The sequence below is a fragment of the Alexandromys fortis genome, unplaced genomic scaffold (genome assembly GCF_014885135.2).
Source record: "Alexandromys fortis isolate MF-2015 unplaced genomic scaffold, M_Fortis_MF-2015_v1.1 scaffold_82, whole genome shotgun sequence".
NCBI classification, from domain to species: Eukaryota; Metazoa; Chordata; class Mammalia; order Rodentia; family Cricetidae; genus Alexandromys; species Alexandromys fortis.
This window is the reverse complement of record NW_026067963.1, coordinates 6,686,103-6,700,328: the sequence shown is the minus strand read 5'-3', so window position 1 is coordinate 6,700,328 and position 14,226 is coordinate 6,686,103. Positions and strand designations below refer to the sequence as shown.

At 45.1% G+C, this 14,226-nt stretch overlaps 1 protein-coding gene across 1 annotated transcript in view; it reads right to left on the bottom strand.

Moving 5' to 3' along the window:
- Positions 1 to 6,291, bottom strand: part of Rhoj (ras homolog family member J) — a 95,701-nt gene extending 89,410 nt beyond the window's left edge. The window contains exon 1 of the mRNA XM_050153645.1: positions 5,593 to 6,291. Within this exon, the coding sequence (XP_050009602.1) occupies positions 5,593 to 5,770 (178 nt within the window). The 5' untranslated portion in view covers positions 5,771 to 6,291. The remainder of the gene's footprint in view (positions 1 to 5,592) is intronic.
- Between the last annotated feature and the right edge of the window lie 7,935 nt (positions 6,292 to 14,226).

Below are 14,226 nucleotides of genomic sequence, written 5' to 3'. Positions count from 1 at the left end.
AAGAGACAGAAATATTTAATAAATAAATTTAAAAAAAAAGAAAAAAAAAACTTGCCAGATCTTTCCTATGCCTCTATAAATGATCTTACCTCTTAAGATATTTAAAAATAAATATGAAATCATAAAAAAAAAAAAAAAACATGTATTTGATTTGTGCCCTGTTGTTGCTGTAGAGATTTTTAAAACGTTTGTAGCGACAGGAGCCTACTTTGTTGTCTGTAGTGGCCTCTTCCAACCTCACCTGAGTTTATGCTGGGGGGGGGGGGACTCTTGGCAGGATCCCTAGAGAGTTTTAAGAGAGAGCTGGGCACCAGAAGAACTAAAGGCAGGATAGAAGGGCTGTGCTAAAGTGGGAGGATCGCTTCCTTTTGTCAAATAAATCTCAGCTGTTTATCTAAAAGAAAATGTCCTGTTGATTTATTCCATAGTCTCATGAAGCTGCTTTGGATTTTTTTTTTTGTAGTTTTCAAAAAAACGAACCATTCTTTCTTTAGGGTGCCTGTAAGGGTTTTCATAAAGAGCAAAAGAGATACTGCTGAATGAATTTTCATCTATAGACAGAACTATGCTACAAGTCTTTATTTTATAGTGTCTGAGTCAAACTCAGAATCTTAGTTCTGACAGACAAGTGCTCTACCATGGAGCTACATCTCTAGGCCCCTGGAGAAGCTCTCTGTGGGCTCAGCACTTTGTTTTTTTTTTTACTCAGTTTATTATTCCTGTCTATTTGACATCATTTCCATCTACTGTCCTAGCTGTGAGGGCTGCTTCTGACTCGACCTTGTCACTCTGCCATTCAATTGGGTGGAAAAAATTAGAACCAGCGTTCAGTTCTCTGTGAAAACAACTTCCTTTTATATCTCACATGGCTGACAGAGTAACTGGTTTTTCCTCTTTTCCACGAATTGTGTTAGTTTCCTGCACAGGCGGCCTGGGTTTGCGAGCGCTGGTTTAGAGTGACTTCCCTAACGGAAGTCGCTTCTCCCAACTTCAGATGAGAGAGCCCTAGGTGGGATGAGTGTTAGGAGAGAGGCCCTCTGGACAGGACGCATTTCAGTACAGGGCATGATGCAAACGGTGAGGTGGTGGTGTGTGGAGACGGGCTTCAACTGCCTGCCTTCGACTTAGTTTATACAACCAGACGCCTCAACATACACACCACATACACCACCTAACTTAGCATGGAATCCAACCGAACCCAGATGGGGTCTTATTCTGATGTCATATGCCGTTTGAGATGTCAATGGATGGGAATATTTTATCAGTAAGGGGTTGGTCCCAAAACTGAAGAGTAGGAAGATGAGTTCTTGTCGCATGCTAAACTCAACAACCCAGAGGCTGTGAGGGCATTCTAAGGTCTCATATAGGCTCGAGGTACCGCCCAGTATCTGAGACCACTTCCTGGTGCCTGCATAAGAGATAGAACTCTCAGCGACCTCTCCAGCACCATGTCTGCCTGCGTGCCATCATGTCCCGCCATGATGACAGTGGATTAAACCTCTGAGAATGCAAGCCAACCCAACTAAATGTTTTTCCTTCATAAGAGTTGCTGTGGTCATGCTGTCTCTCCACAGCAATAGAAACCATAACAATAGCCAATAAACACACAATATCATGTAGTGTTAAACATGGCAAAGGAAGATATAACAGAATAAGAGGGAGGTCAGAGTCATGTGTTTTGTGTGTGTGTGTGTGTGTGTGTGTGTGAATGTGTGCATGTGCAAGTGTGGGTTTTTGCGAGCACACAGGCACAGACACATGGATTAAATTATATGGCAATCAATGCTAGGCCAGATTTGGGAGGGGGTGCGGCGTCAGGCCAGGGCAAGAGCAAATGCCAAGTATTGAGGACTCTTCCATGAGAAACAGCAAGAAGGCTGCCGTGACTACAGCAGAAATACCGAGAACAGTGCCAGGAGATGGAGAAGAGGGACAATGACAAAGTCACTGGGCACCTAGTACACCATGGCAAAGGAAGAGCGTGAGTGTGCAGGGAAGGGACCCAGGAGCTGAGGTTGCGGGTGGTCCCCCGCCAGTCAGGTGGAGACACATGGAGGGCCAGGTTTTGAAGCAGGGAGTTGAGAAGCCGCTATAGCAGCGTGGATGAGAGATGATGGTGGTGTGGATAGGAGAAAAGGCATTAGGGTGGTGGCAAGCGGCCAGGCTTGGTGGCTGGTGCAGTGTGAAGGCTGAGCTCCTGTGAAGGGGCAAGTGATAATAACTGATGGTTGAATGGAGAGGGGGGAGGACGGCGACGGAGGAAGAAAGGAGTCACAGGTAAGACTGGTGTTTATTCTCTGTCACTGGGCAGAAGAAACCTGTGACGATCTAATGTGGAGAAGGAGGAGGCGGGAGAGCAGATGGGAAAATGAAAACAAACATTGGCTGGAGACGCCTAATAGATTTATAAATACAGTGAGGCAGTAGCATAGATGAGTGTTGGGGGGGGCAGACATAAATATGAAGTTGGTAGTGTATCAATGATATCTTAAACTGTGACCTTAGATACCAACACCCGCGTTCTGAGGCTGACTAGAGAAGGGAACCAAGGCACCAACCACTGAACTCTGTTGTGACTGAGCCCCTGGGAGACGGGGCGGGGGGGGGGAGGCGCAGAGGGGGTAGAGAGAATTGCTGGGGTGTGGAACAGAAAGGGAGGAGGTCCAGAAAGCAAGCTAAGAATGTGCTTTAAGGGGAGTCAGGAGCCATCAAAGCCACAGAGCAAGAGGCCGGCTGGATGTGGAAAGGGCTGACCTTCCTTTAAGGAGAGTCACAGCACAGGAGGGGGTGGAGGTGGCAGTAAGGAAACTCGTAAATCACGACAGGATGGTGCCGGCTGTGCCCTAGCAATGTAAACACATTTCAAGAGGTGCACCCGACACAGATCAAGGGGACCCTCCTCAGAAAGTTTGGGAATACCACGCGGAGTTGGTGTCCTTTGGGATTCTGGTAGTTAGGAAGGACAGGTAAATAAATTTGGAGTAATAAAACTTCAACTTTTCCCCCAGCTTTTTTTTTTCTTCTGCGATTACTTATGTGAAACCAGTATTTTACCTCTTATGCTAACACCCCATTTACTACCATAGCCGGGGCTGTCAGTTCTCAGCTCCACGGTAGCTACTGTATAAGGTTATTAATACACACTATCCCGCCCTGTCCTTTTATTACAGCGTACGCTTGCAATTACATTCCTCCTTGTTGTAGTTCTTATCTTTCGATAGCATTTTCATTCGATTTCATCATCGTGTGCACAGCAGACCTTGATATGATACCTGACCCCACATTGTGTGTTGGGCATTGAGATCTTTACACACATGGGTTCATTTTCCTCTTAAAAACGATCCAAATACCTTTATTGTCCCTGTTACTATCATTATGAACAGAGGCACAGAGAGGCCACAGAGTAAATGAAAAAGGCAATATTAGAAGTGGATCATGCAGTATTGCTGTATGCTGTCCTTATTACTACATACTTAGTCTCCTGGATGGGCCATCTCCAAGAGACAGGCTGCTTTTGACTTCAAGGACACTTTTCTAAAGACACAGCAGCTGTGTTTCCTGTTGTCATATCAGAGTGGGTCAGTAGGACCCAGGGAACTGAAAACTGGATCCAGATGGGGAAGGGGGGCCTTTGCTTATTTTAGCGCTGATTTGCTCCCTGGTGGCCACCTACAGGCTCAGCCTGAGCAAGAAGAGCTGGGTGGGGTCTTTGGGATTGAAATCAGCACTTTCCGAGTCTCCGGTGTGAACTATGGCTCGTGCCTTTCTTCCCCCTTTAACCACACGGACAGCACATGAGATGATCACGTATGAAAGCGTGTGCAGCATAAACCCAAGTGACCGCGTTCAGGAATGCCTACTGTGTGCAGAGAACTGCTCTGTGTCTAGGGGCCGTGAGTCCTTGGGAGAATACAGTTTGGTTCATGAAAACCCAGATATTAAAACTTCTTTGAGAAGTTTGGGTGCTCAAACACTAGTCATTGTGCTTATGATTGAAAAATAAAATAGCTCGATGCTAGCAAAGTCTAGTTGTTTTGACCTCTATTTTTTTTTTTTAATAGGCTAACTTCATTTCCAAAGATGGTTTTGTCTTTCTTGCAGGCACGACTGTAATTGGCTCACCCGAGGGATGGGGATCTGGAGACATAATTTCCCAGGCACTAGAAGCCTTTCCTTTTAGGAGATTTTCAGTTCCATCTCTGGTCAGGAAGCTCCTGAACCGAGGTGCTCTCCACTTCCCTTCGTGGCACAAAGAAGAAACAGGAGAAACAACTTCTGCGACAATGTTTCTGGGAGCAGAACCAGAGTCCCTGCCTCAAGGTCCAGAGCCCTCTAATTCACATCTCCCCCGTAAACATAAAAGTCCATTTTAAATCTTTGTTCCATCTCCATTAAAAACTTCTTCCCTGGTCCCACTCGGTACATTTTCAGAAATGCTCGGGAGACTTGGCATTAAAATTTACAGGTAATTTATATGTTTATACAAACATATAAAAAAAAAGCTTGTTAGGAAATGGACGTCCTCCCCAGCAGTGAATCTCTCGCCTGTCCAGGGTGTACCCCCACCACAAATATGTGCACTTAAAAGGAAGGGGCATGGGGGGCGACTATGGCACTCCGGAGAAGCAGTGGCTACTTCCTGTGGAGGGAGGATTTCAAATGACCATTCAGGCTGGCTTCATGTGGGCCGCTTCCTCCACAGGAATCCCTATCCCGATCCAAGGTGAAGACCAGACCCCACCAGACTCCAGATCCCTGATAATTCTCTGATGATCGCCACGTTCAAAAAAAATGTTATAAAACCGAGGCCACGGTGAGCTGAGAGAAACACATTAATTCCCATAGGGGAAGCTTACGGTGTCACAGTCAAGATGGGAACCAAAGCAGGATGCTCACCGAAACTTCCACAAGCTTTCCAACCTCTCAAACTAGAAGTCTCAGAAAGAGTTAAGTTGTGACTACTAAAATTCTTCTTTTTGGGGACACACTCCGAAGTGATTTTATTTACATTTGAGTTTTTACTTTTAAAAACATAGCGATCTTTTGCTTAAATTCCCACTCAATATTTAAAAGAATGGGGCACCTTCCTCCTCGCCTACCACCCCAGAAGAGAGAAAGTACAAAATTTAGGCCCAAAGTAATCCAGAAAAAAAAAGCTGGTTTTCTTAACATTTTTGTTTATGACCAGCACAAAGGAGTAGCTAACGTGGACAGAGTAGCGCATTCTTCCCACGTGTCTAGTGGTGATTTTTTTAAATGGAAATTTATGCAATTACACCACACATAAAAGCATCTTCGTGAAAAGTATAGGCAAGTTCAGAGGAAAATGCTGAGAAAAATTTCTGGCCGTGAGGTCTGGAGGATATTTTCCAGGATTACACATTTGCTTCAAGTGGAGAAGGCGGTACCATGTAAACTGATGCTCAGGTTCTCCCCCAGGATCCTAAGAACATTCTTGGCTTGCGTTAACCTGGTACCTGCTAGTTCCACATCTGACTCCGAGTTTCTGGGTAAGCCAGGCCCTTCTGAACTTGGGCTGTGCCCCCATCCCCATCGCTCTTTTAGATAAACTTGGTCCCCACTTTTTCCTACCTGCATAGTGGTCAAACACAGTGGGCACGTACTCCTCCGGGAAGGCGTCGTTGGCGTAGCTCATCAGCAGGCAGGTCTTCCCCACCGCGCCGTCCCCGACCACCACACACTTCAGGATCCTGTTCTCATCGCGCCCACCGCAGCCGCAGCTGCTGTCAGTCCCCTCTCTGCAGCTCATGTTGGCGGCTCCTGGCTGCTGCTGCTGCTGCTGGGGCTTCGGCAGCGCATGGAGCGGTGGGACCGGCCCCAGACTGCGGCTCAGGCGACCTGACTGTGGCTGGCCTGGCTCTCCCAGGCACGGCCCAGACACACACCAGCCCCGCTGCTCACCATGCTGGACGAGAAGGGGAACGCACTCTTGGGAGGAGGGATGTAAAGGTCTGTCCCTTTCCCCCAATGGCTGGAGTTAAGACGCTCTCGTTTCCACAGACTTCCCGGGACTTCCTGGCAGTCTAAATATTGCAGCAGCCTGTTGAGAGTCTCACTCTGCCCTCCCCATCCCCAGCCCGGTTGATGACACGGTGGGATTTGGATAACTCCTGCCTGGTTTTCCAGCACACAGCTAACATGGAGGAGGGCAAGGCTTTTAAACCGAGTTTCCCCCCTCGCTTCCTCCAGCTTGCCGAGCGTCAGGAAATCGTGGGTTTCCTGCTGCATTCCATATTAGGACCAGTGGGCCGGGGAAGGCGGCAACAATGGGGCTCTGTGCGTGTGTTTGTACTTCTGGGGAACCAGGCCAGGATGCCGAGTGGGAAAACACTAGGGGGCTCGCAGCCGGCTGAAGCGCTCAGACTTCCTGTTTTATCCCCTGCTAGCCAGGCTCCTGGCCTGGGGCTGGGAAGAAGCCAAAGAAGAAAGGATGGAACCCGGGGAGTAGTGTCTGCCACGGAAACGGGACAGGACTCAGTGGAGAGCTCCAGGGAGCCCCCGAGAACCACACCAGGGATTGCAGGCTAACATATGACATCATCCATCGCACCCTGACTCACCAGTTCAAAGCAAATTGAAAACGGACATTTTTCTCTTTACTTAAAGGAGAAACTCAGACAATTCTTTTCTGCAGTGAGGAAGAAAATCCTCCAGAGCTACAGAGTTTTCAAAGGCGGGAAAGTGTGCAGGTTGTAGGTAGAGTACAAGTGTAATCAAGTTTATGAGGCCCCGTTTGAACACAGCGTTCAGTTACTCATTCCAGACCCCCAAAACATCCCCCTAAGGTTTTTACCTTAGGAATTCAATCAAATATCGTGTATTTGGAATTTTTCTTACAATACATATGCTGAGCTCTGGCTTCATACTCTCTGAAGTGAGAGGCTACAGTGTGGCCTTTGACTTGGTTAGGGTTCTCTAATTCTGTTAATGACTGGATGCTCCTCTTTTTGTTGTAATCATCTCCTCCTGGGTCAGCCTGGCCCTCCTCAATGACAGAGGAGCCCAATAACTAGTTAGTTTGTTTGGTACCTCAGAATGAAGTTCCATTTGATTAATGGACTTGGTCCTGGAAATGTGACCCTGCAAATGATTTTGACAAATGGGTTCAAGTCAAAGAACTTTTGTTTTTCTATGACATTTTGAAGATTGTGGATTATCTAAGGGCTTTGAGCAGTTTTACTGTTCAAAGTGCCTGTCAATAACCTGCGTACGTATCTACAAATCATGCACATGCTCTCATGTAATAGAGCCCACGTTTCTTCTCTTTCAGATTTGCCATGATGCTCAGTGCCCCGGACGTTTCTTTTACGTGAAAGAATAACATTTCATTAGGACTAAAGTGTCAGGGGCAGTAGGTCGCCATAACAGACAATCCCCGAAGCTCAGTAGTTTGAAATAACACTCTTTTGTTTCAACTTTGGCTTTTGTTTGTTCTGTTTGCATACTTTGTGTCTCTCTCTGCAGTGCTGTCTTCTTTATTCAGGGTCGAGGCTGAGTCACACATACCTTGACCACTGTGGCAGGCAAGAAAATGGACACAGGGAAGTGAAACCTCTGCTCACGCTCATTGGCCAGAGCAAGCTGCATGCTCCCATCGGCTCAACAGAAGGGGTCAGGAGCATCATCCTGCCCTAGGCTAGGAGGGAGGCACCACACGGTGACGCACAGCCTGAAAGACAATCAAAGATAACTTATTTGGGGCTATACTTGGGATGTGAATGGTTCATATTAAGCCACATTGTGAAGCATTTGAAGACCTCCCTGGCTGACTGTAATTGGTGAAATTTAATTTTTATTTAGTCTCTCCGGGGAACCTGGGGTTGGAATAAGAATGTAATCGAGAAACTTATGTTATACGTCTGCATAAACAGCTTCAAGGACGAAGGAGGTAGTCGAACAAACCTATGCAGTTGAAGAAGAGACAGGCAGTGCAAACAAAACAATAATAACAGCAAAAAAAAAAAAAAAAAAACCAAACCAAATCAACCAAACAAAAGACCCAAACAACAAAAGAATAATAACAAACACGCTTCGAGAAGAACAGCATCCCTTGAGCGCAGCAGCGTGGTGATAGGAGATTGGCAGAACTGTGAAGGGTTGTCCTTGATCTTTAGGCAGAGATTGAGCAGTGAAGATGGCATGGCACTCTGTGTACAGAGATCTGAAACATGGCTCCCAGCCTGGTCAGCTAAGGGCTGCATCTGCACACTTTAAATAGTAGTCCTACGTAAAGGCTTCAGGTGAGATTTTGCTAATTCTGTGTGTAACCTAAATCTTGCTCCACCAGACACAGGCTATTCTCACTGTCCAGTGGCTTCCGTAGTGAGACCTCTAAGACACTTCAAGAAGCTAGTTATGTGTCTTTTAATCTGTGGGCTGGTACTTCTGCCAGGTTGGAAGGCATGTGAAAATGGCTTGCTTAGAGCTCTCTAGAGAACGTTGGTTGTATTTCTCACAAAAAAAGTTGTTTTTATCACCGCCTATTGTCCCCTACATTTAATCATTATAGAAAGAAGTTTTGAGCATGCTATTAAAAAATAGCAAAAAGTTAAAATTTTAACAATTCTGCCTTATGATCAAGTGGATTATACATTGTCTGTGAATATATATATATTTTTTAAATATTAAAGCCTTTAAACATGAAGACTGGTGTGAAAGCTGGGTCAGGTGGGCACTCCTTTAAGTCCAGTACTTAGGAGATGGATCTTTGGGAGTTCAAGGCAAGCTGGTCTATGCAGCTGGCTCCAAGCCAGACAGGGCTATATAGTCAGACCCTGTCTCAAACAAAACAAAACCCTAAAACAACAACAACAACAGCAACAATAACAAGCATAGCATGAGCCCGAATCTTTTTTTTTGCCTTTAGTTTTACTTCTTTTTTTTTTAATTTATTAAAGATTTCTGTCTCTTCCCCACAGCCGCCTCCCCTTTCCCTCCCCCTCCCCCAATCAAGTCCCCCTCCCTCATCAGCCCAAAGAGCAATCAGGGTTCCCTGCCCTGTGGGAAGTCCAAGGACCTCCCACCTCCATCCAGGTCTAGTAAGGTGAGCATGAGCCCGAATCTTAAGAACAAGTCAGCACTGCATGCCCAGGAACCTGCAGAGCCATGTGTGATTGGCCCAGGCAGAACGACCAAGAATGCCCCTCCCATTCTCAATATTTGTCTATGAGTTTGGATGTGGCATGGAGACTACTCTCTAACATGCTCCTAGGCAGATGTCTGTTCTTTTGGGTCTCGAGCCACACAGATGATTGACTGGCGGTTACATAGCCATTAATTATTTGGTTTACCCCACCACCAAGTTTATACAAACTTAACAGGGCATACTGAAATCTTGTTGGGTGATTTTTTTTTCTCTTTTTCCTAGAGACCTTAATTCCCTGGCTCACTTCTGTGCTCTGTGATTTGGCTTCACAGGAATTTATGTAAATGTCAGCTTAACACACACACACACACACAAACACACACATGTACACACACTCATTCACTTATATCTTACATAAATTCTGACTCATCTGGTTAAATCCAGTTTTACTGTGACTTTAATAAAAAAAAAAAAAGAACCTTGACTTCTCTCCCTTGTTTTCCCTCCAGATGTTGCATAGGGAAGTGGCATCACTGGGCCAGATCTTCTTAGGCTGGGAGAGCCTGTCTGTGGGAGAGTGTTTTGATTCCAGGCTTAGGAATGTGCAGTGTGCCACGATCCTGGTGACTCAAGGATGCCCAGAAGCCACTAGTCACCTGCATCCCCGAGGAATGCATCTCAGAGGTTAGCTGGTCTCCAGCAATGACGGGGATGATGTAAACTGAGAAGGACACTATGTAGTACTAAGGGTTCTGACCCAAATATCCTCAAGATTGGCTAGGATGCTAACACTGAACAGAGTGTTCTAGAACTAGCTTGGACTGGAACGGCCCCTTCCCAAGGGGAATGAGTCATCTCCATCTGGGATGCTCATGTGTCTGTGTTCTTCATCTTTGAGCGCCTGCACTTGGCTTCCAGTTATTGCTGGTGTCATGTATGTACAATGTCATGGCACATCTTTTCGGCCACATTTTTTTGCATATGACTTTTTAAAAATAATTACAGAAATGGACTTCTTCTATTTGGAGGACTTTTCTTTTTTCCTCTAATCTCTTAGTTTTAAGAGAAATTAGGGAAATGAGGGGTGTGTAGTACTACTGTCAGTCTTAAAGAAAGAGGTCAGTTTAATCAAGAACTTAAGGGTCATTGAAGTTTCCATTCTACAGAAAGTCAGGTGGCATTCTTGTAACCTTAGCACCTGGAAGGCTGAGGCAGGATGATCACAAGTCTCAGGCTAGCTTGGGCTACATAGTGAGACCCTGTCTCAAAACAAAAATGGAAACAAAATTGAAAGCACGTAACCACCCAGACAAATGAACAACAGCAACAAAAATCCCCAAACAAACAAATGAACAAACAAACAGCTTCCCCCAACCAAAACTCAACAACAACAGGCTGGAGAGATGGCTTTGAGGGGCAAAGAACTTGCTGCATGTGGACCAGAGTTTGGATTGCCAGCATCCATGTAAATGCCGAGTTGGCATGGGGACCCACCTGCGATCCCAGAGCTCAGTTGGAGAGATGGAAAACCTCTGAAGAAGCTGGCTAGTTAGACAGCAAAACCGCAAACTTCAAGTGAGAGACTCTGCCTCAATGTATAGTATGGAGGGTGATCAAAGAAGCCACTCAGTGTCAACTTCTGGCCTCCACCCTCACGCGCAGGCATGTGTACCCACACATATGAACATATATACACTCAAACATGCACACACCAGCAACATAAACAGAAATAATCCCAAAGAGAGAAGAGTTTATGAATAATTTGAGGACGTGACAAGTCTCGATAGCTGGATACATAGGCTGTGCTATATGTTGGGAATGGTTTTAATTATTCTTGGCTAGACTAAACACAAAATGATATACTCTTGAGTGCCCATGGGTTGCCGGCCCTCCTACTGGTAAGACAGTAAATGCAGGGGAAATGGATTCTACTGAGTGGACTTGGGTGTCTGCTCAGACTGCCCCAGCTTCGTCTGTGTCCAGAGTTGCCCTGCATCAGAGAGCGTCCTGAGTGTCAGAGAGAGTGCAGTAAGGCAAACTCTTACTGAAAGCAACTTCTTCTCACTTTGTGTTTTATAAAATGATACATTTTTTTAAAAAAAAAACTCATTTAATAATGGGAAAATATGCAACACACTGAATGATTTGGTTTTCATCCATTTCTCATGTACACTCTTCTATTCACCTCCAATGTGTGTTTCCATGGCACACAGATGGTTCCTCAAAACCGCCTTCCTCTATAAAGCATCCATGGCTGATTCTTGTCACAGCAACCTCAATTAGCTCATTTGTTATTTTGTATAATATGTGGCCCCTCTATAGTTAACTGAACATTTATTTCATTACATTTAATTTTTTTTATTATGTCCCGAAGTCCTTTTAAAACTCAATCTCGTTGAAGTTGAAAGGGACTTTTGTAATTGTCAAATCCAATGACTCCTCAAGCAATAAATAACTTTAAACTTTTCTATAAAAATGGCTCATAGGCAGTAGTATATTTTTCTATGAATACCATTGTTTATTATTGTACAAAATAACAACAATTGTGATTTACTATATTTTCTGTGAGTATGTTTGTGTATGGTGCATGTGTTCACAAGCATAGATGGAGACAAGGTGCCAGCTGTCCTGCGCTGGCACTCTCTGCCTTATTCCCTCTTCACAAGGCCTCTCACTGAGCCTGGAGCTAGGCTGGAAGCCAGACAGCCCCAGAGATCCCCCTCTCCATGCCCCACAGCCTGGAGTGCAGCTGCATGGCAACGCCTTGCTTTTCCCACAGGTGTTGGCAATCCCGGTTTTCCATCCAGATGCCCAGTCTTCCTTCTGTTTAAGTATTCACTTGGGACGGATCCTAGCCTCCACTCCAGGCTTGGACACATGCTCCTGCCTCAGTTAGTGAGACTCTGTCTATGCTTGTTTCTGAAATTCCCAGGAGAGGTGCTCTTTTCCCATGGAATCCTCTCATGAAGGACTACATAAGCATGTTGGGAAATCTTTGTCACCAGGAGGAACGAACTTACTAGCAAAGACCATCATTTCGACTGTTCGTATTTAAACTCATTTGGTCCTTCTCCAAACCAAGGAGGTAAGAATCATCATTATCCTCACGTTTATGATTGGGAACATGCATGTCGTGAAGTCAGGTTCATGAGGTTAGTGTAAATGGTCAAGGAGGTGGCGGCTGTTGCATTCTCAATCTTGTGGCTGTCTGTAAAGCTTGTTGCTTGTTATCTGCACTGTTGCTTGTACTACTACACTGAAAAAAAATATAGCTGAGAGTCAGAGATCCTCAGAGTCCCGGATTCGGTTATTTCTACTGTACTCTCACATTCCCTTCATGAAGAGGCAACACACTCTCTTTTGATTTCAGTGACTTGGAATGGATTTCCACTACTTACACATGAGAATGCCCTCCCTGCCCCCCCCCCCCCCCCCCCCCCCCCCCCCCCGCAGAGAGATGTGGTTGCTGGGCTACCTTGATGAAGATATGGAATCCTAGGAGAATAGTTACATCCACTCACAAGGTCAACATCAATCTCAGGTACCGATTTCTCACACCTCTAGGATCACTATAATGCTTACGCTTAAAATTTGGACTGGAGAGCTTTTCAAAAAAAGTGTTTTGAGTCACTTATGTCACTGGAAAAAGCTTCCTTGTAGCAAATGTGGCCTTTCAAAATCCCATTGAGGACATGGGATTTGTGGCGCCTGATTAGCGTCCGTGGTCTGGACGAACTGACACAGGCAGACTCCATAAAACGAAGTGACAGCTCAATTGGTCTGATACACTCTTGTAGAAATATAGATTTTTCTGATGCTGTTCCTTAAGCCTTTCTTAACTGCAACTGATTCCTTGATTGACATCGAAGCCCAACACAACTTTACTCAGTCCCACTAGGAAAGGCTAGGAAACTGAAGGGCTGGAAGGAAGCTCTACAAGGAAGTGGGTGGACATTTACATATAACATGGTAGGTTCTGCTCAGCGCCCCCCCCCTTTAAGATTTATGGGTAGTATTGTCCTGGTGTCTGAAATCTGGACCTGGCTGATAAATACTGCTCAACCTAGTAATATCCTTCATCGTTCTTGCGCAGTCTTTATCACACAGAGGGAGTCATTGGCTGTGATCAGGGAGGAAGGCAGAAGGAACACATTCACACAGCCCTTAAGGAGCAACAGTGTATTAGACAGAGTTTGCTTAAGAAACAGAACTGAAAGAATGAACACACACACACACACACACACACACACACACACACGGGATTTATTAGAGTGGTATACAGGCTGTGGTCTGGCTAGTCCAATAATGTCTGGCTCCCAACAGAAAATCCAAGAATCCAATAACTGTTTGGTCCATGAGATTGGATGTCTCAGCTGGTCTTAAGAATAGGTCAGGAATCTTGAAGAAGTAGGCTATAATACCAGAGAAGAATGAATTCACCAGCTAGAGTGATGGCAAAAAGCAGGTATAGAGCAAATGCTTCCTTTTCCCCATTTCCTTTATGTAGGCTGCCACCAAAAGGAGTGGCCTGGATTTAGCATGAGTTTTCCCACCTCAAAAGATCCAATTGAGAATAATCTTTCACAGATGAGCTCAATTGCTCAGGTTTTAGTTAATTCCAGATATAGTCAAGTTGATAGCCAAGAATAGTCAGCACTAACTGGTAAAATAAATCTTTTCAACAATAGAGAAATGCACATTGTGATTTTTCTTTGTTCTCAAATGGAAATGGGAGTTCATATGTAAAGTCACATAGCTGGAAGGTTTAGCTATGGGGCAAAGGTTCAAGGCTGAATTTTTAGACCTTATATACTTGCTCTTTAAGTCTTGCAAACCTCATTACTGATAATCAATGGTTTAGAAAATTTTAAACCTACAGAATTGGGTTGACATCTTAGTTACTTTTCTGTTGTTGTGGTAAGACAACCAAGGTAACGTGGAAAAGAGTTTATTCGGAGCTTAAAATTTTAGAAAGTTAAGAGTCCATGACCATCATGGTAGGAAGCATGGCAGTAGGCAGACATGGTGCTGGAGCAGTAGCTGAGAGCTTACATTTTGATTCACAAACACAAGGAGAGAGAGAGAGAGAGAGAGAGAGAGAGAGAGAGAGAGAGAGAGAG